This window comes from Xiphophorus maculatus, chromosome 16 (assembly GCF_002775205.1).
Source record: "Xiphophorus maculatus strain JP 163 A chromosome 16, X_maculatus-5.0-male, whole genome shotgun sequence".
NCBI lineage: Eukaryota > Metazoa > Chordata > Actinopteri > Cyprinodontiformes > Poeciliidae > Xiphophorus > Xiphophorus maculatus.
This window is the reverse complement of record NC_036458.1, coordinates 1165881-1192378: the sequence shown is the minus strand read 5'-3', so window position 1 is coordinate 1192378 and position 26498 is coordinate 1165881. Positions and strand designations below refer to the sequence as shown.

The following is a 26498-nucleotide window of genomic DNA, read 5'->3' as shown; positions in this document are numbered from 1 at the left end:
ACCTATTGAACTGCATTTCAAAAATAATCTCTGATTTCCATTGGTTAATTTTAAGTTATTATTTCTGTCTTTCAGGTTATTTCCAACAGTTTTCTCCATGTTTGTATCCAGATATTTCTAATACAGTATGTAATGTCAATAACACAGGACACAATAAAGTTATGGTTGGCTACAGATGAGATGTACTGCACCTGCTGTCCTGGCAAAAAGCATCTAATTTCATTTTTAAATTCATCTTCCCACTGATGGAACATTTCTACAATCCTGTCTTCCCTGTAGCGTTACGTAATGACACTGCACCGTTTAATTTTCAGAGAAGAGATTTATTTTGTACACTGCATTCCTCGGTTCACGATCGGGACAGAGGTCACGTATGATCAAAACATTCTGAAAACACTGGATTTAATGTAAACAGTCACCACACAGGCCAGTTAGGTCAACCGTTACGTCATCATCAAACTCCGATCAGGAACATTTAGTTGGAACGCAACAACATTTAGTGCACAACACTGACGCACGACGATGAAACCTCTACAACAAATACACTGCCGAAGCCTGAACATGTAGCCAGGTGGGATGAAAACAGGATCGTTTTCCTCTTCTTCACAAAACTAAGAATAAAACTTTATACTTAAAACATTAGTCTACATTTATCTTTCATCAAAATATTTTTTGTGCCTTGCAGTTGAATTAAATGAGCAAATAAACCGAAGACATAGAGACCAGAGGAAATGTGAAGACGACACAGAGAAATGCACACGGAAACACTGACTCGTCATGCAGACGGGGATCTGATGGGCTTCATCTGGCTTGGTGCTGCAACTGGATCCACCCAATCTAGAAATGCATAATCGAATCATCTGTTGATCAGCACACAAATTGATCAATTTAGCTTTCTGCTGCTGAACACCACCGTACAAATATTCCCTGCACATTTACCAAAAATAAACAACGTTGTACTGTAGAGTGTAAACACCTCGGCTGCCTGAACATCTGCAGATCTGTCAAAACGTTTCACAGCAAAATACATCTAACCAGTATCTACAAATGTACACTGATGCAGAGAATATATCAAGAACATTCCAGGTATAGAAACTGAGAGGCACTAAAAGGTGTTTCGTGTAACTTGGACCACCTTTTCCTGCAGACTGGATCCCAATCGGACCCGGGCCTGAATTTAATGTTGGGAGTTGAATTTCCGTTCCAACGCTGGACGCTGTGAACATGTGAGGAGGCTGAATATTAATGCTGAACGTTTCTGTTGTAGAAAAATTAAATTAAAAACACACATCACCTTGTGCAAATTCAATGGGCAACATCAAAACCACCATCATGAGCGCATGGAGGGTTAAACATGCATTTCCACCGAAATGAACCAGGAAGAAATATGAAAATATATTCATCATCATACCTCATTCAGTTTCAGAATCTGTATCTAAAATAAAGTTAACGTCCACAATAAGACTGTAGCTTTCTTTTCTTTTTGGTTAGCACAAAATGGAAACAAGTTGATTGAAGCTAACTTTAAGATTTTAAAGAACATAGATTATTTTCATATATATATAATTTACAACAGGTAAACAGCAGAGTACGCTATATGGCATTCAGTAAGCTAATGCTTTAATGACGACTGAGGTTTAGGAGGAACATGCTGGTTCTTTGATCCGTTTGTTTTCCAGGACTGCGTTCGATCTTCCCTCGTTGTGATTAATGTCAGAGCTCAGCAGGCTGCACATGCACCGTCCGCCGACCGGGCCGCTCTCAGACTTCCCGGGACCCGGTGACACTGAGAGCAGGTCGGAGGGTATCCGGGTCTGGGCCGCCTAAATGTCCAGATCCACAGGCCGAACCTCGCCGGTTTTGTTCTCTTTCACCCACAGCTCCCTGTCTTTGGCTGGATCCATGCTCTGCAGCAGTTGGTCCACCGGCTCCACCGTCTGGAAACAAAACAGCCGTCATGCAGCTTCCTTACAGCTCAGCCTGATCCCAGTGGAGTGACGAACAGAAACTACCACGGCCTTATTACTGGGAGGAATATCCTCCAGACTCTTGGATGGACTTTGCCCAGCCATCCTTCCAGGACCTGTTCCATTTCTCCTTCCACTCAACTTTCCACTGGCAACTGATTTGTGTGCATTGCTATGATTCTAAACAATAAAAATCCTTTTATAATCTCATTGTTTAGATAAATGCGTAGATATAAACCAGAGACCAACATATTCGATGCTTATTGATGATTCTGATGTCGCTCATAAAAATCTAAAGTTTGTTTCTGGTTTATAAATTGTCGACTGTATGATGTCTTTTATGACTTTTTGTTTTTGTGTTTCTGAGGTAAAACACTTTGAACTACTTTATTACTGAAACGTGCTATAAAAATAAACCTGATGATCTGATTGATAACCATCAAAACTAACAGAAATAAAACTTAGATTTTTTTCACTTCAGATTTAATCTATAATATTCATAAGTTTACTTTTTGAATTGAATCTCAGTAGAGATCTACTGAGGAGTTCCAGATCGTCAAAACAAAAAGTCGTTTTTAAAAATGACTTCATGATTTAGGGAAAAAATATCCAAAGAAATGATGTGAAAAAGTCACTTAAGTAGAACCTGACTGACAACATGAAGTAGGCTTGATTTTTTAAAATAAATAAAATCATTTGATTCTGAATAAATCTTGACCCTAAGAAAAATTCAGACATTTATTCTTTTTTCTTTTGTTATGAAAACTGAATGGATGTAAAAACTAAAAAAAAAATCATCTTCCTGACTGATTTCTCACAGATAAGATTGATTTATTTTTTTAACATTAATTCAATTTAATGTCGCTGCAACTGACTCTGACTTTCCAAAGAGGTTCATCTGAGGGTTCATGACTAAATGATCAATATTTGGTGAACAGATTTTAAGCAAATTGACCAAATTTCTACAAACTAATCTAAACATTTCTAATGTTCAGGTACAGAATGAAGAGCAGAAAACAGAAACCTGAAAGTATTTGTTACAAATAAGCTTAAATCAGGAAACAAAAATGTCAAAAACAATAAAAAATGTGTGTAAAATGGAAGTAGGAAAAGGACGCACGCTCTGGTTGAACATGTCTGTTTCGTGCCGCAGGGTGGTGTACTGACGCAGGTGCTGCTGAACCCATTCGACCCGCTCCACCTCCAGCTTCTCCAGCTCCTGCAGGGGAAACGACCCGATCAGAACCACCGAGAAGAAACGGCTGAACATTCACAAAATGATCCGACTCCCACAGGCAGACCGAGCATGACATCGTTTTCTCTCAGTAACCATGGAAACGACTTAATCAGTGACTCGAGGTTTCACTCACATTAATGAGTGAAGATTAGATGTTTGTAATGAAAACATGAGAAATGTTTTGAACCAGGAAGTGACACGTTACCATGCTGGTTGTGACCATTTCCTCAAACCACTTGGACTGAGTCTGATTGTAGAGATCCAGACATCGCATCAGATCATCTCCTGTCAACGATTACACACAAATAAAACCTCAGATTTAATAACTACTAAGTTGTTTGTATCTATAAACTGTTTCCCTTTTGTCTGTAATGCCGGTAATAACCACCAGGGGGCATCAAGAAATCACTTCTCAAAAGTGCTGCAGAGCCAGTTAAATTTAACATAAAGGTCAACTTTCTACTATTTTTATTAAAAGATTGAATTAAAACATCAGAGCAACTCAGTAAAACATGTGATCATTTCTCTGTCCTCCATTAAATCTGTTGCAAAAACAAGACCAAAGGAGTCGTTTTAGTCTTTCTAAATAAAAAAGGATCTTTTTTTTTTGATTTGATATATTTAAATTTGACATATTATTCCAAACTAGCTTTGCACTAAATTTCTGACAATCAGGCCAAAGAGGCAGACACTGAAAACAAACGTTACTGATGTTTAGTTCAGGTAAATTTACCGTCACGGGTACAGGAAGACATTTCTGATGAAAATATCAAATCGTGAAGGGATTCATTTCCTTTACAACAACAGATCGATTCAGAAATTGACAACCTTTGACCTCTGACCTGCTTGTGTGGATTTCCGTCTCGCCTTTTTAATGTCCTCCTCTGTCTTGTTGCTGAGTTTGACCTCCAGCTGCTGCGTCTTCACCTCCAGATCCTTCTGCCGGTCTGCCAGGGCTTTACGAGCCTGTAACACACACACACACACACACACACACACACACACACACACACACACACACACACACACACACACACACACACACACACACTCCAGTAGATGAACTCTCAGCTAACATCTCTGCAGACCCCACACATGCTGGACACAAACTGCTTAGACTTTTATCTTCCAGCCGGCGCTACAGAGACACTTTCTTCTCCCAGGCTATGTCTCGGAGAAATACTCAGCTACGGTTCTAACGATTAATCAGATTAATCATGAATAATTGATTAGTGAAATAAACGTCAACTACTTCAGTAATCAATTAATCGTTAATTGGAGTATTGAGACTCAAAAGAAGTCAGAGCTCTAATTAAGCCAAAACTGATAAAAAATATTAACATTTTTGCCTAACCTTCCTTGTCTGTAAATATTTTCCAGTTTTAGCTTCACCTGGTTTAAACACTGTAAATAAAATGTTTCTTTCTAAGCGCCTTTTGCATCCAGTTATTAATAAGTGAATCCAGGTAATAATAACAGCTCTACTCTGTATTGCTCAGTCCAGTGTGAAGGTCTGATCTTCTTGAAGTTAGAAAGATTTTTAAGCTGCAGATGATCCAGTTTTGACTAAAAGAATAAAGTTAATAAAATGTTTTTATTTAAAAAAGGAACCAAACTATTTGTTCAGTTGCATCTTTTGATGTATTTCTAATTTTGTACCCTAGACTGATACCAGGCATATTTGCACTAATTCAACCTCAAATATAAAACAAATATACATATTTCACAGTTATTTCTGCAGATTTCCATGAACCTTCAGAAAACTCAGTGAAGCTGCCAGACATGAAGCTTGTTTTTCTCCTGCTGGTTGAAATAACAGGAGGCCATGCGGCTGCCGCCCACCACAACATGCCGTGAAAATACCAGCAGAAAAACAGAAGCAGCTTCCATTCATGAGCTGAATCAGCAGGTGGGAGGAAGACGCAGCGAGCCGACTCTCTGCGTCCTGGTTACCTTTTCCACGCCGGCGAAGCGGCTGGCCAGCTGCTTCCTCAGGTCGGCGATGTGGTGGTCGTACTTCTTCAGGTCCTTCTTGAAGTTGTCGCCTCTGAACGTCAGCAACGGTTTCTCTACCTCCGTGTGCAGCTGCAAGAACAAAGAATGTTGTATTATTAATATGAGCTTTCTGCCTTATTAGAAATGGAGTCCAAGTCTGATCCTGAATAAACCTAAAATGCATATTAGAAATGACTCCTCAGATTAGTAATGAAATCACAATAAAACTGATTTATTGTTGCACATTTAAATAGTTTATTGTTGCATTCCAGTCTTTTAAAACCAGCTATAAACCTGATTTGATGAGTAATTTAATTCCTGGTTCCTCTATAAATGAGTAAAATCATTTTGAAGCTTTAAACTTTTGTCACTCTTTGCTAATGAGGATTAATTTTGTTTTTTGCATGATACGCCCCAAAATTGCAGAAAAGTTCAGTTATAGTTTACAATTAAATGTTTAACAGTTTGGAGTCAGAATAAATATATCCGGTAGAGTTCGACCAAAACTCCACCATCTGCTCCACCTCCAGCTGCTGTGGTTCTGAGTCAAACCAACCTGTTCCCCTCCTGGCCTGTGGGGGCGCTGCACCAAGAATCACTGAAGACACCGAGAGCTACTTCCTTCTTCACCAGATGGAGACAAAGTGATTTTAGCGGTTGGAGGATTTCCCTTTAGTCTTTGGCTAAAGACCAGGAGCCATTTCTGCTGCTAGCGCTAGGCTAGCATATTAGCTTTGGTTGTATTTACCCAGAATGCCCTGAAGGACTGTCCGGCAGGACTGTGCTGTAGTCCACTTTTTAATTTCTTTATTTAATCTGAATAATGTGAGTGGATGCAGGAAATGACCTTATTGGAGAACTTGAGATGAACTTCAGCTTCATCATGGAGGCTCTTCTTCAGCTGAGTCCAGGCCTCTCCCAGAGTCCTGAGGAAACATCCGCATCATGGATGGAGTATTCATGGAATATTACTGTAAAACTCAACAACACTGACATATTTTTAAAATAATTTAACAATAACAATGCTGTAGGTGTTCATCCATCCGGTTTTATTATTTTGTGTAGCCAAGTGGAAAAGCATGGCTTCATGATGACCACCAGAGGGAGCTGCGTGTAGATGAGCCCTGAGCTTAACAGGTGGGCAGCGAGCAACGTGTTAGCATCGCTCACTGTGTTAGCATCGCTAGCTGTGTTAGCATCGCTCTCTGTGTTAGCATCGCTAGCTGTGTTAGCATCGCTCTCTGTGTTAGCATCGCTCTCTGTGTTAGCATCGCTAGCTGTGTTAGCATCGCTAGCTGCATTAGCATTGCTCGCAGCATTAGCATCGCTCTCTGCGTTAGCATCGCTCTCTGTTGGTCTCCCACTCACCCTTCCTCCTGCGCTGCCAGCGGACTCAGCGACAGCTTGGACAGGTTTTTGGCGTATTCTTCCTCAATCTTTATCCTGACACAGACATGAAGATGTCAGCTGACTGGACAAGAAAAACCTTCAAGACAATTTAAAAAGCAGAAGATAATGAAGCTTGTTGTGAGTTTTACAGAGTGGCTGTTTCTGTTCTCATGTTTCTGCCCTTTACCTTCACATTTACACCTGAATGACTCGGCCTCCTGCTCTTTCCCAGGCGCTAAAGGTCAGGAAGGGAAATTAGCTTGAAGGAGTCTTAACAAACACTGGCTTCCAGCTTCCAGCTTCCAGCTTTTAGCTTTTAGTTTCCAGCTTTTAGCTTCCAGCTTCCACCTTCCAGTTTCCAGTTCCCAGTTCCCAGTTTGCTCAGTGTCATTTTCCACCGCAAAGAGCAGAAAGTGGAAACAAGGCCCCTTCCAACAGCTTGGATTTTTTCATTTTATCAAGTTAAAATGAAAAGTTCACTGCATTTTACTGGAGTTTATGTAAAATCATACATGGATTTTTAATGTCAGCTTTCAAATGTCTGTTTGCATTCAGCCCCAGGTTCTCTGATGCCCTTAAATAAAATCCTGCCTGTTACTTTAAGGCAGATCAGGGATGAAATGTTGGAGAAGTTTAACTCAAAGTTCAGTTCTGAAACAAAAACCCAAGCAGTGAAATATCTGATCAATAATCCAGCAGCAGGAATACGACCTGAAACCTGCGAGACCTGGGCTGTAACTTTAACAAAACCAAAACACAAAATTAGAGAAGCAAAAGGCGTCTTATAGATATACTAACTGCAAAAAGATTTAACATAAACATCCAGATCTGCCAAATTAATCTGAAATGTGAGATTACGGATGATAACAGATTAAGATTAACTCCCCATCACTATGATATTCTGCAAAGAATGAGAATATTTTCCAAAATTATATCTTTTCCTCTGTTTCACAACTGTTCTGTATTCTGAGTTGGTTTATCACATAAAATTAAACATGTCAGCTGCTGGTTCTGACCTGATCCAATGTTTCAGGGGTTTTTATTAAACTCTGTATTCATTAAAACGTCTCTGTTCCGCTGAGGGAACATTTCTGTGCCTCATGAATTCAGCTCTACCTCTCGTGGATGAACTCAGCCATCTCCTTCTGCAGCTGTTTCCCCTTCAGCTGCTTCTGCAGCAGAACCTCGAAGCCCGTGACGTGGGCGGCCCCCTGCGGGTCCTTCCTGTCGGCCTGCGGACAGAGCAGAGCACCTGCTGCATGAGCGGAGCGGCGGCCCGCGGAGCATCACGGGATTGGTCACAGGTGAGTCAGAAACGACGAGGAGCTGTGATTCATTCTGACTGAGAGGCCGCGCGTCGGCGTTCACACGTCGGCCGCTGAGGGCCGCTGAGGGCCGCGCTCTCATGTCAAACATGTTTGGATGGCCAACATGTGGCAGCCATGTTGCTTTCGGTGACAGCGCGCGTGGCGTCAGGTCAGCGAACGGACAGGAAGTCATCAGGAGGAGGAAACGCCGCGTTTCAATCAGAGATCTGATTTATTAAAGGTTAAAACAGTAAAATCAGATGAAAACTGTTTACATGCAGAAACCGTGGATATAATCCACTTTAATCTGCATTAGGCTACAGAGATTCTTTCAAACAAAAACTGTTAATGGTTGTGAAATTTAATTTTTGAGATAAAATGTGTTTTGTTGGAGAAGAAAAAAAGACATTTGCAGCAAATTGATATCAGTTTCAGGCTGAGCAGTTCCAGCAGTGAGTCACGTCATGGATTAGCTGATCTGTGGAGAATCAATCCACTCAGCTGGATTATCGGCTCCTCATCTCTTAACCCAAACACGATGATATGAGGGCTTATGCCTCCAACAATAATCTGTTAAAAAATAACAGCAACTTCTACAAACAAGTTATTTTAATACAAAGCAACACAGTGAGTAAGATTTTTATGACTGCTTGTAGGATATTAGACTTTTTCTCAGGAGACACGTGGATTTTCTGTCAGATTTAGCTCTAAACTTTGACTAGGCCGTAGAAAATGTTTAATTTTCCGCTGCATTTTGTTGTTGATTCAGATCTTCAGTAGATTTCTGAAGGTTTTAGTTTGAAACTAAATGATATTACAATTATTTCGAGGTGTTCAGGATTTAAGCGTCTAATTCCAACTGACGAACAGTAACTCCAGAGCATGATGCTGCCACTAAACATGAAAAACGTCAGTGGAAACCTGACTGGGAAGATGCAGCGATGAGTTATTTTATGTTTTCTGTTTTTTATTTTTATGATGTAACCATTTCTGTTACAGAAAAAAACTAAAGTGTAAAATTGGCAGAGGATAAAAAATAATTTCTCCTGCTGCCTTTGTAAAATAATCATTAAATAAATTATTATGTTGTTACAGTTCAGTTCTGATGTTGATATTTATTTTTATGTTTTTTTTAGTTTCACTTTTCTTCTTTTTTACATATTACCAGTCTCTCCTCTGGTTATAGATGTTAAAATCTGAGCTTATTGTTGATCCTGTGGTGAAGATGTGATGATCTCTAAGCAGCTCATATTTACCGTCGGCCTGCGGACAGAGCAACTGGAGGTTTTAACTGGGAGCTGTGGGTGTGAATCAGGCCATCAGCTGCTGCTGTGATGTTCACACACACAGAGCTGAAGTTAAGTGGAGAAACGCTAAATTAGGCAGAAATGGAGCGAAGCAGCTGCTGCGGCTCAGTTTTCAGCTGACTTCCTTCCAGGTTTCTATATTGGGAACGGCCTGGACCAGAAACTCACCCAGAAATAATCGCAGTAGCTCCATTCGTTGGGCTTGAGGAGCTGCTGCTCCGGACCTTCTCCTGGCAGCGGGAACGTCACACAGTTTATCTGCAACCACACAAGCAAACATCAGGCTGGACACAGACTCCTGAAGGTCACGCTGCTGAGGAGCCAAAGGTCACAATGAGAGTGATGACCTGAGGGAGCCACAGAAACGTTTCTGCACAGTCCGCCTGAGTCCAGCTTCCTCGCTCTGCAGCATCTTCAGTTATTCTTGCAGCTGCAATTATGTAATGCTGCCATCTGGGATCCTCCTTCCCCCCCAACACCCCCAACCCGGCATGTCAGGCTGGGACATGCAGACGGGACGCTTCACCCACAAACACGCAGAAACTCCCTGATTCACCGTGTTTACAGCCAATACTCTGCCGCACCGCGCTGCTGCTGCTGCTGTAGCTGCTGTTGTAGCTGCTGCTGCTGCTGCTGTTGTAGCTGCTGCTGCTGCTGTAGCTGCTTCAGCTGCTGCTTCAGCTGCTGCTGATGTAGCAGCTGCTGCAGCTGCTGCTGCTTCAGCTGCTGCTGCTACTGCTGCTGCTGCTTCAGCTGCTGCTGCTGCGCCACCTAGAGACAAACTCAGCCCAGCTGCTTTCATCTTCTGCTCACATCTCAGATTAAATCTCAACAGGGATTTTTTCAAACAGAGTTCTGTGTTTACTGAAACGCTAATATTTGAAAGCTGGAGAGATGGCTTACTTAAAAAGCAAAACATTCCCACTGAGGGCATCAGAGAGGAAGCGAAGCTGATTTAAAAGCAGCAGAAGCAACAAAAAATCTGAGATAATTTCGATTTGAATGCGTCTCGTCGACATGTCCTCCCAGCTCAGCAGGAAATCTTCACTGAGCTCCTCAGACATCAGATCATCATCAACTGAACTCATGCAGAGAACATTTATTATCCACAGGAGCACAGTGGAGGTTCTAGACAGGCCTAGTCAAAGCCCACGTGAAAAGACAAAGTCAGGTCAGAAATATCCCCTTTAAACCAGAAACCAACCCACACAACTAAACTATTTCATTTATCAGATAAACTTTGTTGTTTTTAAAATCAACTTTTAATTTTACCTTATAAAATAAATAGTAAATAAAAAAGCTGAAACTGTTTTGTTCTGGTGGAAACCGTTTGAAACGTGAATCAGGAAGCTTGTGTCAGATTTCTGGAAGCTAAAACTCTCAGAGTTTACTTTACAAACAGCAGATAATTTATGGTATTTAAAGCTGCAGATTTTCTCCAGTAAAACCCTCAGACGTTTCTGAGGTGCTTCTGCTGCCATCGATGTTGAAAGTGTCGTCATTTTGTAGATTTATTATAATCTGATCAGCAGAAGCGCTGGTCAAACGTCTCTCCTCTCTGCTCTGAGAACCAGCAGCTGATCTGTTAACAGCATCTGCTGTTTGTCACAATGAGGGAAGCGTTAACGCTGCTTTGTGCAGAACATTAAACTTCGTTAGATATGAGCTAATTATCTATTATAATTAGCTAATTATCTCTCCTCCTTGCTGCAGGTAAACAGTAAAGGATGATTAGGTACTAATGTTTGTTTGGTTTCCAGCAGCTGTATTACAGGATCTTTGGTTCTGATCTCTGCAGCTTTTTCACAGATGAAGAGAAGATTCACAAACACAGCAGAGATCATCCGGCCTGTTATGTAAGTGTTGATATAAAGAGGAAACACGCAGAGCTGCGATCTGAAGCAGCGGCGGAGTGATGTACCGACCGGGCGCCTTGTTCATTTTCTGCCTCAGAGATCACACTGATTGTCATGGCTCCAGATTTTCTATTACACAGCCTCAGCATCCATCAGCAGCGCTGCTTCCCACACTGAGCCGCTCGTCTGCCTAACTTGTTCCTTTATGGCCCGTTATTGTGGCGCTGCGGGGGGCTGGGATTAAATATTAATCCAGATTACCTTTGTGACCCAGCGTGTAACAGATCCGCCCAAAAACTCTGGATGCTGCTGCAGCTTTTCCTGTTTGAGCAAAGCAGCTTTGTTTGGCCAGTGGGAACATTTTGTCTTCACTCAGCGTTTCTGAGCTGTGAGCCTCAGGTGAGCGAAGCTGCTGCTTCTTACATGTTTCACTTCTGGTTCATTTGCTGAATAGAGAAGAAAATCATGACAGAGTCGTGAAGGAAATGGCCCGTGAGAAATGTAAAAGACGACGTGTTGGCAGCCATTTCTGAGCAGGAATTTCAGCAGACGAGGTTCAGGAAACTCTGCTACTGTTGCTAAGCAACAAATTACTTTGTGGTAAAATATCCCCTCCACAAATGTACCTTCAGTAACAAAGCAACTAAACTGCAAACGGGATGGTTTCTGGTTTCAGTACTGAGACTGGCACACTGTGGATGAGGCAAAACATTACGACCACTGACAGGAAGGAAGGACTCTGCTCATGTCCTCTCAGTGACGCCTGGAACAGCAAGTGAACATTTTGTCCTCCGTGTGGATGAGTTGGAGGCAGGAACAACGGCCAGCGCACGGATTCAACTGGGTCTCACCGAGTCCAGAGCCGAGGGATTTTCTCTGGTCTGTCTGTGAAGAGTCCAAGAAATGAACCCAGATGAACCAGATGCTCAGGTTGGGTCCGTCTCCTCTGTGTTCCTCACTGTATCTCAGAAATCTGTCGCTGGATTTGTTCCTTCGGTTCTGTCGTAATTGATAGAAAGTTTAATATCTCAAGGTTTCACTATAGAATTATACATTTTCCAACTCCTTTGTTCTCGTTACGGATTGAAAATGGTGGCTGATGATGTTGACTGAGGCATAAATCCAACAGGAAATCACCGAATCCAGTCTGGCGCCAGTCAGTTTTCCCATCTCGTTCCGTCCCCGAGGTGGTTCTAAAGAATGTTGAGGAATCACACTGGATCCCAAACGAAGACTGATCTGCCAGTGGAAGAGCTGCTAAAAGCCGCCATGATGAAGGAGCTGTTGAGTCTTTGACTGAGGAAAGTTTTAGGAAACACCAGAATCTGCTGCTAACGTCACGGATCCAGGCAGACCAGAACTCCTTCAGCGATCCGGATGCATCAGCTCACTGCATAATTTACTGCACACAAACGCTGAAGCAGTTTGGTTATGGTGTGAACGTGATCTGACCTTGATCCGGATCCAGACAGCTGCCAGGTCTCACCAACAAGATGTCCACTGATTTATGTTGCAGCAAACAAACGAGTTAATGATGATTTAAAGACGGTTCTTCAGAACCATTACTCCTCACTCACATACGTTTTGGGAACCAAAGGGAAACATCTGACCAGCAGAGACTGAATCTTCTTTTTCTGTGTGGAAAGAAACTGAACCACCTGAACAAAGTGAACAAACTCAACAATAGATTCCTACCAATGTGAGAAAACACCCTGAGACTGTTTGGTACCAACCAGGAGGAGACTGCAGCCTCTCCGCTCGTCATGGTTGGTTAGCAGCTGTTTCTACAGCTAATGTCACCTTTAGATTGTTAAAGTGTTTCTGAATGTAACTACACTGAGTTCATGCCAAGAGCCTGGCATGAAGGACGGACATGGGGACAAACTGGTCCTGTACGGTGGAGGAGTCAGGATGCTGTGGGCTCAATTTTTCTCCTTGAAACACAAAAACATGATGAGCTTTGATACTAAACACAAAATGTTTCAGAAACAAATCGTGAAGAAATCCTGTGGATTGAGAGGAAGAGCCAGGAATCTGGACGAAGAGGAATATGAGTCGACCTGTCAGATTATAGGAGGCGTGTTGTAAGAAAGAAGAGCCCAGAACTGATGATTTGGTGAGGAAACTCTGGATTGTCCCCAACTCAGTAAATATAGTTACTTATTAACGGTTTCATCATTGTTAGGTGTTGAAGGTACAGGACGTTCTATTAACAACGTGGTTCTTCTGTTTAATTTGAATACAGATTTTAATCCTCAGTCCATCCTCAGCTGACACTGACAGATCCTCATTACTTCCTTCCAGTTTTCGCCTCTGCCTTTTTTCCCAGAATGCATCAACAGGTTGAGCCGAACGCCGACGGTGGTGAAAGCTGAAGCTCCGTCAGACGATTCGCCCGCTGAAGGTGAAAACAAGGTTGCAGAGCAGCCGCTTCCCTCTGATGTGTGAAGAATCCTGCACGGGTCCATTTCGCCATCCGTCATGGATGTGTGCGTCTCCATGACGACTGGCTGGGTTGTGCAATGACAGTTTCTCTGTGGTGAACAGAAAGAAACCTCTGGAGATTGACTCGTTATCACCTGTTTTCCTCCAGATGAGGACGGACGGGTCTGGATCAGACCGGCCCAAATGCCGTGGCGTCTCCATCCTTCTCCTTTTGTTGTTTTCCGTCTGAACAGCCGATAATCAGTGCTTTTGCCTTTGTCACCATGGAAACTGGACTTGCTGCATCCCTCGCAGGTCTGGGGGATTTTTTTCTTTCACAATGCCCGTCCACAGCGGTCAGCCGAACATAAGGCAGAACCCACACCTCACCCTCCCACCGATCCCCATTACAGGCTGGGAGGTTACATAACCTGCTGCTCTGTCTGAAGGTCTGGAGACAAACAGAACCTCTCAGAAACCAGTCCGGCTCTGGAGCCTCTGGGCTTCCAGCCTCACCTGCACTGGTTTTATCTGAAGCCCTTCAACTGGACAAACGAACAAACCCCAGAAGGGAGAAACAGTCAGAGATCAGTTTACCTGACAGGCACTAAAAATACCACCAGCTTCTGCAGCAGCTTTTTGTTCCTCGACTAAAAACATGGATGAGGGTCTTCAGGGTTTAAATTCACATTTGATCACCTTTCAATCAGTCAAACACAAATTAAATGACGGGGAACCCCAGATCTGCGTTGCTCCTTAAAGGCTCATCATGGGATGTCAACAGATGAGAGGAAAATGAAACCAGAGCAGGAGATAGGGGCTCGGTTCGGGTCTGGAGTACTCACTGTGATCTTGGTCTCTTTGACCTCGGTGATCTGCCTCTTGGCCGGCGACACGGAGCCGGGGGGCTGCGGGGCGAGACAGGACGGATCATCAAAACTCTCCTCTGTGTCAAAGCTGGCTTCCATCATCATCCCGCTCACCTCCTCCTGCTGCTCTGCTCTGCTCTGCTCTGCTCTGGGAAAGCCTCGCTCCGCTCTTTCCCTCCACACACACACACACACACACACACCGAGGCTGCCTTCCAGTCTCACACGCTGCAGCGCGACTGGAGAGGAGCGGAGTCGTGTTGTGGGGAGGGGGAGAGGGATGCTGAGGAGGAGGAGGGCTGCAGAGGGAATGTGACGAAGTCTAGCCTCCGGTTAAGCTGCCGTCACTAAAGTTTAAGGGAAGGAAAGTCTCCCCCAGCACCCAGATCTCCAGCACCTTGCCTCCGCCACGCGCCGCCCCTTATGGAAGTAGAGACCACTGAGCTGCAGGTGCTGGAGAAAAGGATCTTTGTAGCGCTGGTGACTGAGGCTGGGTGTGTTTGAGCTCCTGAAGGGTTAAACGTGACGCTGGAAGACGTAATGTGCTTTTCCTTTCCTGCACTGACCTAACATCCTGACCCAAACACAGAGGAGCGAGCGACGCCTCACCTTTGCCATGCAAAACATGGCGGCCGGCCGCTCCTACCGCCACATGCCCAGAGTGTCCGCCGATCCGACTTCCCGCCTTTCCCAACGTGAAATCTGACTTCGGTCGTCCTGTTTACCAGCAGACTCTGCCATGTGGAGCCTAAACCTCAGCTGCCCGACTGTCCGTCCATCGATTCTCCTGCTTGTGACGGCACGGCGTGGCCTCAGCGTGGGGGGAGTCGGTCACGAGGGTTGGCATGAATCGGTGTTGGCCCAGGTTCCTGTGAGCAGCGGGAGCAGCCCTGCTCAGAGCGGCTGCTGAGATCCGAAAGGCTTTTCAAAGACGAGCTGCTCTGATGATTTATGCTGAAGGTTGGAAACGTTGAGCAGTGTTAATGAAATAAATCCTAATTTTCTCGACTTCCTCTCCACAATAAATACAAATAAAAGTCTTTCTGAAGAGCCTGGAGCGAGACGCTAAGATCTTCTCAGGATTTTATTTTGCAGGCATCCCTTCGTATCATGCAGTGCAGACGACTTGGTTCCCCAGGAAGTTGACCTGATGTTGATGCTGATGAGGGAAATGACTCAAACTGGTGCACCTTGTAGGAAGACATTTATATTCTGAAGGTGAAATAAAATGTTTGGTTTTCTTCCACCTTACAAATGAAGTTCAGACCATAAATCTACAGAATCCTAAACCTAAAGCATTCTGTGAACATAACCTACATTCATTTTTTAAACAGTTTTCTTTATTGATGAATAACATCGATGAGACGCATCGTAACTGAAGATGCTCCAGACAAACTGACGTTACCTGTTTACAGGATGCAGGGTTGTTGTTCCTCTCCAGGGATCTGCTGGTCTTTGTGCTGCTGCTGCATCTGCTGGCTAAAAAAACCAAACATAGATTATTTATGAATGTAAGGCTCAGAGATATGTGACCGCTCACTCAAATCAAACCGTGAGCGGCCGTTCAGGCTTCACCACAACATTTCTCCTTTGTGTTTAAATTGATGCACTCAGCAATTATAGTAACTATTAGATGGTAATTAGAGCTGTGACTTTAATACATTAATTTCAATTATTTAATCAAATTAATCTGTAGGAGTTATAAAGCTTTAACATAATCAATCACTTCTTTACCTACAAAAGTCCTGAGCTGGAACCTTTGTTGCATGTTTCTGGTACGGCCGTAAATCTGACGCACAAGCTACATCCGCTAACAACGAAGCAGCTTCTCTCTGGTTCCGATCAGATCGATTCTGCTTCTAAACGATCTGATTGGATGCTGGAAATGACTATTGTTGTGTTGGAGATAGTTAACATGAGTTTAACTATCAGAGAAGCTATGCTAGCCTAAAATAGCATCTCAAAGCTAAACAAGTAGCAGCTAATGCTAATGTTGACGTCCACAGTCCAGATTTCCAAAGAAACTACATGAATGATCAGAACTTCCTGAAAATCTGGAAAGATGAACTTTAGTCTAATCTGATTACAAACCATAAATATACATTTTGCTTATTTTGTCAAAATACAGTTTTCAATTAAAATGTGAAAACTAATTATACAGAAAAATACTGACAAAAAATATATTTTACTACAGAATTAACATCCAGTCCAACAATAACAGCCACGTCTTCATCTGGTTTTATTCTAAACCAAAAACACCAAATGTTTGTTTTCCTGCAGTGGATCGAAAGATGAAGATAATAAACCTGGTAGGAATTAGAGAACTGGCTCATTTATGAAGCCATTTCTCTGGGTCCCTGTTTGTTTACTTCCTGCTCTTACATCACATCCTGTGTTAGAAACGTTCCCAACAGCCTGCAGCGCTCTCTGCTCCGTGAATGGAGCCTGGCTTCGTCCTGCAGCCTCCGTGGCGGTTCCCCTCCATCCTGGTGATTCATGACCTGTCCAGTCGCTGCTCATCAGCCCGGCCCGTTCCCAGCTGAAGGCAACCCAGAACCAAGGCCGCCCAGCTCCGCTGCATGGAGCCGCAGGCTGCAGCCAGACCACAGACTCGGATCGTTATCACTTCGCTTACAGGAGCAATGAGAAACCCATGACTTCACTTAACCTCCGTCAGCATCGCAGTAAATGAAGGTTTTTCTGACACAAGCCGCTCTGCTCAAAAGATCCTTCAATGAATATCAGATGAATTGTCAGTTTTAAGGTTTCTGGATGTTTCTGGATGTTTGCTTCTATTCACACAGAACAGGAGGAAACCGGACCTGCTCTTTCTGATCCCTATTACTCAGGAATTCACTCGTTTAATGAGCAGAAAGACTTTCAGGTTATTTCCTTTTCCTTCACCGGAGAGAAGCTGAAGTAAAATCCAGGAATCTTAACGACCCAGGAAGGTTTACAGCCGGACCAAAGAAACAGTGGATGCCTGTTCTAATTCACCAGGATGGGAGGTTGATCTGCAGCCCAGCAGAACCTCTGCAGCCCGGCAGAACCTCTGCAGCCCGGCAGAACCTCTGCAGCCACGCAGAACCTCTGCAGGCTGGCAGAACCTCTGCATCCCAGCAGAACCTCCTCAGCCAGGCAGAACCTCTGCAGCCACGCAGAACCTCTGCAGCCCAGCAGAACCTCCTCAGCCAGGCAGAACCTCTGCAGCCAGGCAGAACCTCTGCAGTCTGGTTTGGATGCAGGAAGAGTTTTGTGTTTTAAAAACCTCATTAAAGTCACTTCTAGATCACTGCAGTTTCTTCAGGCTGTACATCTCTACACTAAGCAGGTGAACAGGAAACTGGGAATAAATCGGTTTAAAAATGAATCAGTTTAACGAGAAGAAACATCAAAAATAAGCAACATTTTCATAAGTCTGATTTTTCCACCTTCAGATTGGAGCAAACTGTTTCAGGAAGTCCTGATCGTTCATGGAGCTTCTTTAGACGCTAACATTAGCGTTAGCTGCTACATATTAGCATTCAGATGCTATTTTAGCCTTGAATAGCTTCACTGTTTGGCTAACTCCTTTTAGCACAAATTAAACACAACAATAATCTTTTCCAGCGTCCAATCAGATGGTTTAGAGGTGGAAATTAACCCTCTGTGGACCAGAGAGAAGCAGCTTCATCGTCCATCGCTGTTAGCCATGGTAAATTATATATTTTTAATTAGTTGGCTATTTTTTTACCACTTTTTGTTTCTGTTTCTGATTACCTCTATTTTTTAATCTATTTTTTACAGTATTTTCAGATTTTTATGCTGCTCCCACAGCAGTGGTTTCATTTACACTCGCCTGAGTTTTATTATCCTGCCCAGCATTTTATCCTCCCTGTTCAGTCACTTCTTTTGTCAGATCCTCTTTATTAAACCACTTCACCTCCATCCTGGACCTCCTGCTTGTGTTCGGACCTAAAGGCTCCACATTCCTGACATACTGATGTGAACTGATGCTGTGTTCAGTCGCCTGCTTCCTGACGGCGTTTTGTTCTGGAGGTTCCTGTTAGTCCGGAGCAGCCGCTCTGATCCCGTCAGTAAACTCTTCCTCTGTCAGCAGCGATGCTCGTGTCTGACTAAACGCTGACAAACCCCCTGCAGCCGGCTGCGTCCGTCCGCTCCTTCCTCCTCAGCCAGCAGGAGGAGGAAAACCATCTGCTCTCTGACTCCGATGGCCGGCTGAGCAGAGATGCTGCCGGTGCCGAACCGTAACGAGCCTCTTGTTGAGATTTCTCCTCCAGTTGTGTTCACAGGGTTACTGGGGGATTTATTGAGTTGTGTCTTGTTAAACTGAGTTGAAGAAACTGGAGCTCTCCAAACTGATAACCATCCACTATTATCTTATTTATAATATATCTCTGTTTTTATTGTTTTGGGTGTTTTGTTTCCCAGTACTGTGTCCAGAACCTGGGGCTGAGGAAGAGGAGGCCTGGTTTCACCATATGGTGAGGAGTTTGTGCTGCCAGCCGTCCCTGTGGGGCTTCAGCTGAGGAAGAGCTTCAGCTGAGGAAGAGCGGCGCCGCCGCCATGTTTCCACTGGAGCAGGACTGATGGCCAGATTACACACACTTTGTTTTCAGGTTTCCTATCTGACTCTAAGCAGGTTTTATGGGCAGTTGGACAAACGATGAGTGTTTTTATCGATGTGTGGCCTGCATGCAGAAATCAGCACTTAGCAATTTTTTCAGAAATGTAATCGGAGATCAACCCAGTCTGCAGAGAGCAACTCTCTGTAAAATGATGAAGAGGAAGAGGAAGGTGATTCGTGTTGTCATTGTGTTCAGAGAGGCTTGGATGGAAAATCAGCTAGTTCAGAGTTTAAACGCAGCCAGAGATTAAATTAATCCATCCATCTTGGGTCTTTTTCTTTCAGTCTGGATCTCCTGATAAACTGACAGCTTCATGTTTCAACTGAATTGTTTCCTCATGGCTGCAGATGAAGCGTTTTGTTTCTCCTGCCATCGCAGAAGAAACAAAGATTTTTTTCATCATTCAGTTATTTTGTCATTTTTCTGGGTGGGAAGCTTTGGTTGATTCTAAAGATCAGATTAATGTTGTCTTCCTGCCTCAGTGTCGTCCTGAAGATGAGATTAAGACTGTTTCCCTCCTGATGGTCCGGTCGACCCGGTTCTACTGGAACCAGAACTCCATCATCTGCTCCACCTCCAGCTGCTGTGGTTCTGACCCAAACCAACCTGTTCCCCTCCTGGCCTGTGGGGGCGCTGCACCAAGAATCACTGAAGGAAACCACACAAAAACCTCTGAAGACACTGAGAGCAACTTCCTTCTTCACCAGATGGAAACAAGATGGAGGCGTCAGATTTTTCTCTTTAGTCTTTGGCTGAAGACTAGGAGCCATTTCTGCTGCTAGCGCTAGGCTAGCATGTTAGCTTTGTTTATATTTACCCAGAATGCCCTGTGCTGTAGTCCACTTCCTGCTTTTGGACCGGTCTCCGGTCTGCTTGGCATTCACATATGGATTCAAACCGAACCAGAGTTCACTTCAACTGAACCCAGACCAAGTTTTGGAGGACCAGAGTTAGCTTAGCATTGCTACCTCAGCAACCGAACCGGACTTTATAGGAAAACGGACTGGAGTTGGATTAGGTGGACTGAACATCATATCCTGGTTTAACACCTGGTGGAGCTGGTGGGTATGTCAAAGTCACAGCAGCTAGAAAACATCGTTATAAACGTCCCCATAGCTGAAAGCTTTCTCCTGTCAGCTAACAGCCACGTCTTTAACACAGTAACAGCTTTAAAGGCTCATCTCCTCTTAATTAATCTTTCACATTATTCCAAATCCCAGCAGCATAATTGCAGCTCCGGCGGGACTGCGTGCCGATATTCCAGCTGATCCCCTTTGTGAAAATGTCTCCATTAAATGACAGCAGCTGGCAGCTACAAGCAGCTTTCTGAAACTCTGACATCTTTATAACTGCCACATCCTGAGCTGCAGCTTCCTGAACATGACACAACAATAAACTAACAGAGTGACAGCGGCTGCTGCAGCACTAGGCTGTGAATATAAATATAGCTCTAATTTCTGCGTTTGAACTGTGAGTTTGTGTCTGCAGGCTGGAGGAGCCTCCAGGTTCTGCTCCAGAACTGAGGCGTAAACACACAGAGGCTGAGCAGGAACATTCCTCCACCTCCTGAGAAAGTGGCTGCTTCGGTTCTTCCAACGGAGCAAATCCAGGATAATCAGATTAAAGTGTGCAGGCCTGATGGAGCCTGATGATGATGAGGAGAGAATGAGAATGAGTCCAGTTCGCAGAGTTACGGCGCTGAATGCAGAGGAGCTGGAGACGAACCCGACAGCTTTATTCTTTATGTACGACACAAACATCTGATTTATGGAGCAGATTGGGTCAAACTATTTTGGACATTCCTCTTTTCCAGGAACTCCTTCACAGAACAGAACCAAAGAGTTTTGGTTGGTTTTACCTTCACTGGGACGACGGTTCTGGTTTCCAGCAGGACGAAGCCGCCGGTCCGGTTCAGTCGCAGCGCAGCTCTGTGGACACAAACCAGCTTTACATGGAAACCATGAAAGTTTACAGAGTGATTAAAAATAAAATCAGGCAAGAAGTAGAAACTTAAACAGCAAAGTCAACATGAACTGAAGGAAATGAGGAAAAATGAACATGAAAAGAACAGAAATCAACTTTTCCTCTCTTGTTTTATACTTTAGTGTTTTCGTTCATGCTCAATTAATTTACTAAATACTTGTTTGTTGAAAAGGAGAAAGTGTTACTGACAGAATATAAATATGTAAATAAAATATTTCAAGATAACATAAGAACTGAATTTTCTAGATTTTAGATAAGCAACTCAAACTTCCATATATAATTTAATTTTTCTCAGTTTAGTTTATTTATTAATCTGGGGAAAAGAGGATTGAATTATTTTTTTAAGAATTACTCTGAGCCTGTGTTTTTCTGTTTAAATGTATTTTGTGTTAATATTCTTGGGAAAATACTGAACTAAATATAAGCCAATAAACAAAAAAGAAAATTTCATGGGACTTTTTGAAACAAGGTAACATAACTGTATTTTTCTATTTTATTGTTTGTTTCCATTTTTCGAAAATTTCTTACAAAAACTTGACAATAATTAAAGAGCAACCAAAAATGTATTTAATGTTCATAATTAAATGTTTATTATTCTAATTGTATCATTTTTGTGTAAAGATGAATTAAATAAATTTTCCTCTAAAGTGAGTGGAAAACAGAAGCTAACAGGTTTAGATGAAGTTCAGAGCTACAGAGAAAAGTTAATCATGTTTTTGATAATAACCAGATTTTTTTTCGTCCATCTGCAGAAACAGCCATCAGTGACTAACGAGCTGCAGGTTGGTAATGATTTGGTCGTTAACGCTGATAACTGAGTTTACTCAGAGTGGGAGCATAAAACGCTGCTGCTGCATCATTAAACTTTAGAGCTGCAGCATCTCCAGCAGCACAGAGAGGAGGTAAGTAATGTGAAGTTTGGGTCGGCCCAAGACATGACCATCAGATGTTTCAGCTCTCCTCACTAAAACATGCTGCCATTCAAGCAGGGAAAACGATCCAGAAACTGGATAAATAAATAAATCCTCCGTATCAGCGGCTCCCCTCAGCAGACATGAAGGCTCCAGCTTCAGGCTAAGGACAGAAATGACTGCAGCAGGGCCGGTCCAATCCTGCATGGGGCCCTGAGCCAAATGTGATTTTGGGGCCCTCTGGTTCTGCTAACAGTGTGGACCGGTTGCAATCAGCAGCCTGATCATTAGATTATTCACACACCTCACCTTCTTTGATTAAATTCATTTATCTTAAGCGTTACTCCAACAGCTAAAATGTAATTTACACCAGGTGAGTCTTTCTCCCCCGAGAATGTGGACCGGTACCGGTACCGGACTGATGCTGAGCCTTCAAATGATTTTAACAGAAGTTGATGTAAATTAATGTTTTTAGCCACTAAATGATTTTGCTCAGCAGCAAACAACATAGAGCAGCTCATCATGTAGCAGCTTGTAGCCTGACGGAAAAACATTTAGCTAACAATGTCAAACATTGACAAGTTTTAATTATTCTTATTAAAGACGGATTGAAGCCAAAATAGCTCAGAAATATCCAGAGCCACCATGAGAATCAACTCATTTAAAGTTTAAACTCTAGCATAAATGTTTGGCTGCTGAACTGGACCGGTCCAGGTCGCTATCAAGCTAATGTTCTGTTAGCAGCTTTACTAATCATTACATTACATTAGCAAGACACATTAAAACCTTTATCTTGGCTTTTTTCTTTTCTTCCTCTTTCTTTTCTCCCTCCCTGAAGGATCAGTCCTTTTCTGACACGTAGTTTTACTAACTTAACTTCTGACTGGAGCTTTGGACCTTTGGACTTTTGGACCTTTGGACCTTTGGATGTTCTGAACGGCAGCTCATGGTACCGGGGTTAAGGTTAGGTACCTACCGCGGCCACCAGGGGGCCCCAAGAGCAATTTTTCTTTTCTTTTTATCCATAAAATAATGATTTCTACATACATTATCAAATATATATTATTGTAAAAACAAATTAGTTCATAGTGAAATTGTGTGTTTGATATTAAAAACACACAATTAAATAAAAACACCAGGGCCCTGAGCAGCTGCTTAGTTTGCTTATGCCTTGGGCCAGTCCTGATTGCAGTGATTTACCAGGAGAGAGTTTTAATCTGCAGCACGGCCTCATCTGCAGCTGAACCTCACACACTAATAATCTATAATCAGATTATTGATAACAGCTGAATAGAGGAGGAAGTACTGGATGGATGTGCTGCTCTGAGGCAGTTTTAGGCCAAACGGTGCAAAATTAAACAAGTTTTCACAAAAATGTTAAACAGAAACATAAATATAGCATCCTTAAGGAAAAATTAAAAAATAACACTGGAAAAAAGTTGATTTGTTAACTCTTCTTTACATTTAGATCATCTGAATCTTCGGAGAGCGACTCTGGAGGAGGAGAGGAAGAATCACCAAACAAGAGGAAACACAGTAACTCACAGACTGAGATCAGGAAAATACCAACACTAAGAGTGAAAAGAAAAACACGGACAACCGAAGAGAAGGGCGGAAGTGAAAGTCAGTGGATAGTTTCTGTTCCCTGGTCTCCATGATGCTGGTTGTTTTCCTACAAACCTCTGTTAGGTCAGAGTGATAAATTATTCAGGCTGTGTTTACACCTTGTTTACAGGGAGCCAGACATACCGAACGATGCTGCTTCACTGTTTCCAGAGCAGCGAGGAGAGGAAACCTGACAGCAACGCAAATAAAGACTAAACCTACCAGAACAAATAAACAACAGGAACACCTGAACTAACTCAAGGAGAAAATTTACATTTAGAAATGATGAAAACATGAAAGCTTCCACATGTTCTGGGTGGTACAGGACATGAAACCTGCAGAGGAACGACTCCAGTCCACAGGAAGGAGTTTATTTCACTTTCAATCTAGAATTTAATTCTTTCAGTAACGATTTCAGTCTCAATGAGCATCAAGTCACTGACAGATTTAATCTCCTGCCTCCTTCCAAAACCCCAAGATCAAATGTAGCTGCATTAATAAAGCCTGAACACAAACAGTTCCCTCATTGTTGCTGAGCAGGAACAGTTTATCTTATCTTTTTAATCAGATCTCTTTTTCTCACTGATTTCACAGGCTTGAAAGCAGAAATGCAGCCTGAAGAGATGTGATGCTTCAGCGTGTTAGAAAATCAGCCACGTCTCGATGTGAGCGATATCTAAACCCTGATCCTCCGGGTGCTGCTGCTCCCCGGCCAGGATTAGCTCCTCTGTTTGCTCTGGCTGCTGACGAAGACCAACAGGAAACCAGGATGAAGATCGCTGCCCCGCTGGAGAACAGGACTCTGGTCAGTTGGCCCAATTTAGGCCCAACTCTGATAAAAAAATAAAAGCATTGAGTCCCCCAGCCCTGTGGTTTAAATGCAGTGTTTGCACAGCCTTAATTTGTAATCCTGTGTTCTCTGACAGCGGCTAAAAATCCAATTTTTCACACGGTTGGTTAGAGACTCTGAAGCAGTAATTATAGGAAGAAAGAGAGGAAGCTCTGCAGAGCAAAGACAGATGGTTAAATGAGATAATACTGATGCATTAGTCCAGCTGCCTGCAGTTTGTTGGTCCAAGTCAAAGTTACATCAAATAGAAGTAAATTTAGTGACTCCAACTGAAAACAAGTTAGAGGTGCAAGTTTCCTTTTATTTCAACATTTGTTTTGAATTTATCCCTTAAAAAATGATTGTCAGACGATGATTAAATGGGATTGTTGTAAATCTCAAGTAACAAAGATTTTAATATAGAGTGACTTCACATTCTACAATTATTTTCAGATTTAGGTTAAGGTTGGGATTTTAATGTGTTATTTTTGATTCATTAATTACAAAGATTTTAATGCATTTAAATCATTTTATGAAATCAGTAACCTTTTGTGTACATACAAAAGTTGAAAGTGGAACCGTTGTATTTGTATGTTTCCGGTACACCGGTAAATCTGACGCACAAGCTAACAACAGCCATGGAAGCCGCTTCTCTCGGTCCATTGGCGGCTAATTTCTGCTTCTAAACGATCCGATTGGACGCTGGAAACACTGTTGTTCTGTTCAAGTTGTGCTAAAAGCAGTTAGCATCAGTGAAGCTATTCAAGCCTAAATTAGCATCTAAATGCTAAACATGTAGCAGCTAATGCTAATGTCAGCGTCCACAGTTCTAAAGAAGCTCCATGAATGATCATGGAAACTCTGGAAAGTTGAAGTTTGTTCCAATCTAATGATTAAATGACCTAAAAACAGATTAAAACTATAAATATATTTGTTGTTTAGCTCATATGTCTACTTATCCAATAATTTAGAAATTAATTATTTACAGACTTGCAATTAACTCCGAGTCCCACCTCTAATTTAAATATGAATGATTATTTGACTCATTTACGGTGTGTAATTAGTATGTAAACAAATAAACATAAAGTTAGAGACAGAAACTGAATCTTCTGTCCAGAGTCTGATTGCAGTTCTTACCATGAAGCAGCTCTGGGGAGAAACAGAACGAAGAGACAGAGACGAGTCTGCAGCTGAACTACGAGACAAACATGGAAACTTTCTAAATGAGCAGCTTTTCTCCCTCTCAGAACCACGAGTTTGGGTCTCAGTTTGGGTCAGAGCAGAGGTCAAAGGTCGTCCTTCTGCAGTGAAACAAAGCCAGAAATGTTCTGGCACACAACAAGGACGTGTCTGTCCCAGCAGCTCTGTACTGGACTTTCCTCTGCATGTTCTGATGGAGTGTCAGCCGGATCCGAAGGCGATCCGTGTCTGAACATCTTACTGTCGTCTGGACTTTCTCTTCGGAAGGTTCTGGGATAAAAACTAACGTGGATCTTTTGGCAACAGATAGGAAACATTTGTGAATATGATTCCAGATATAAGACTTTAAATTGAATCAATACAAAATATCAAGAATCATAAGAGCTTTGAAATGAAAACTGTAACAGAATATGAATCTCTAAACTTGCAATTAAAGCAAAAACAGGTTAGAAGCGTCTCCAACATCTGAATTAAAGTTTTCAGTTGACCCAGACTGTTTCTCAGTAGCTGATCATAATGAGGAAATTTGGCATTTTGAAATGAAATTCGCTTAATAAAAGCAAAACAAATTTAAAATAATTCTCGTTTTTTGATGAAACGTTTCGGCGGGGATGAAATGTTTGTTTCTAGTCGTTTCTGGTTTGTTTTTGAAAATCTGCCACAGAAACCCTTTTTTCCACATCACGCGAGTCACGTGATCAACAACCGGATGTTGCCCTGGCTCAACCCACGAAGAAGAAGAAGACAGGAAGTGGTTGGAGGATCGCGGCGTGGTGCGTTTCTTATTTACTTATTGCGTGAACAAAATGATTCTTGTGTGTTTGTGTTTATTATTTAATGAAAACATCGTTAGCGGAATATTGACAACGATTTGCGCACATTGATGGAATCGCAGCTTCTGTTTGCTTTTCGCTTCTTGTCCACATTAGCAGATATTTAGCATAATGTTCACTTTAAGCTAATTCTGCAAACCGAATTGTTAGAAAGAAAA

General features: G+C 42.6%; 1 protein-coding gene across 4 annotated transcripts; it reads right to left on the bottom strand.

Annotated features, from left to right (window-relative positions):
• Positions 1–302: 302 nt before the first annotated feature.
• On the bottom strand, positions 303–16134 carry LOC102221170 (growth arrest-specific protein 7-like). Of its 4 annotated transcripts, none has more exons than XM_023348447.1 (11): positions 16086–16134; positions 15757–15830; positions 9371–9460; positions 7705–7820; positions 6568–6642; positions 6047–6125; positions 5158–5289; positions 4047–4170; positions 3410–3489; positions 3088–3186; positions 303–1937 (listed from the first exon to the last, which is right to left on the bottom strand). In XM_023348447.1, the coding sequence occupies exons 1-11, from the start codon at positions 16117–16119 to the stop codon at positions 1824–1826; spliced, it is 1017 nt and encodes a 338-aa protein (XP_023204215.1). In that variant the 5' UTR covers positions 16120–16134; the 3' UTR covers positions 303–1823. The 4 variants fall into 4 exon arrangements, with proteins under 4 accessions (XP_023204215.1, XP_023204216.1, XP_023204217.1 ...); XM_023348448.1 differs by lacking the exons at positions 15757–15830; positions 16086–16134 and adding exons at positions 14328–14390; positions 14961–15288; XM_023348449.1 differs by lacking the exons at positions 15757–15830; positions 16086–16134 and adding an exon at positions 14961–15287.
• Positions 16135–26498: the final 10364 nt, after the last annotated feature.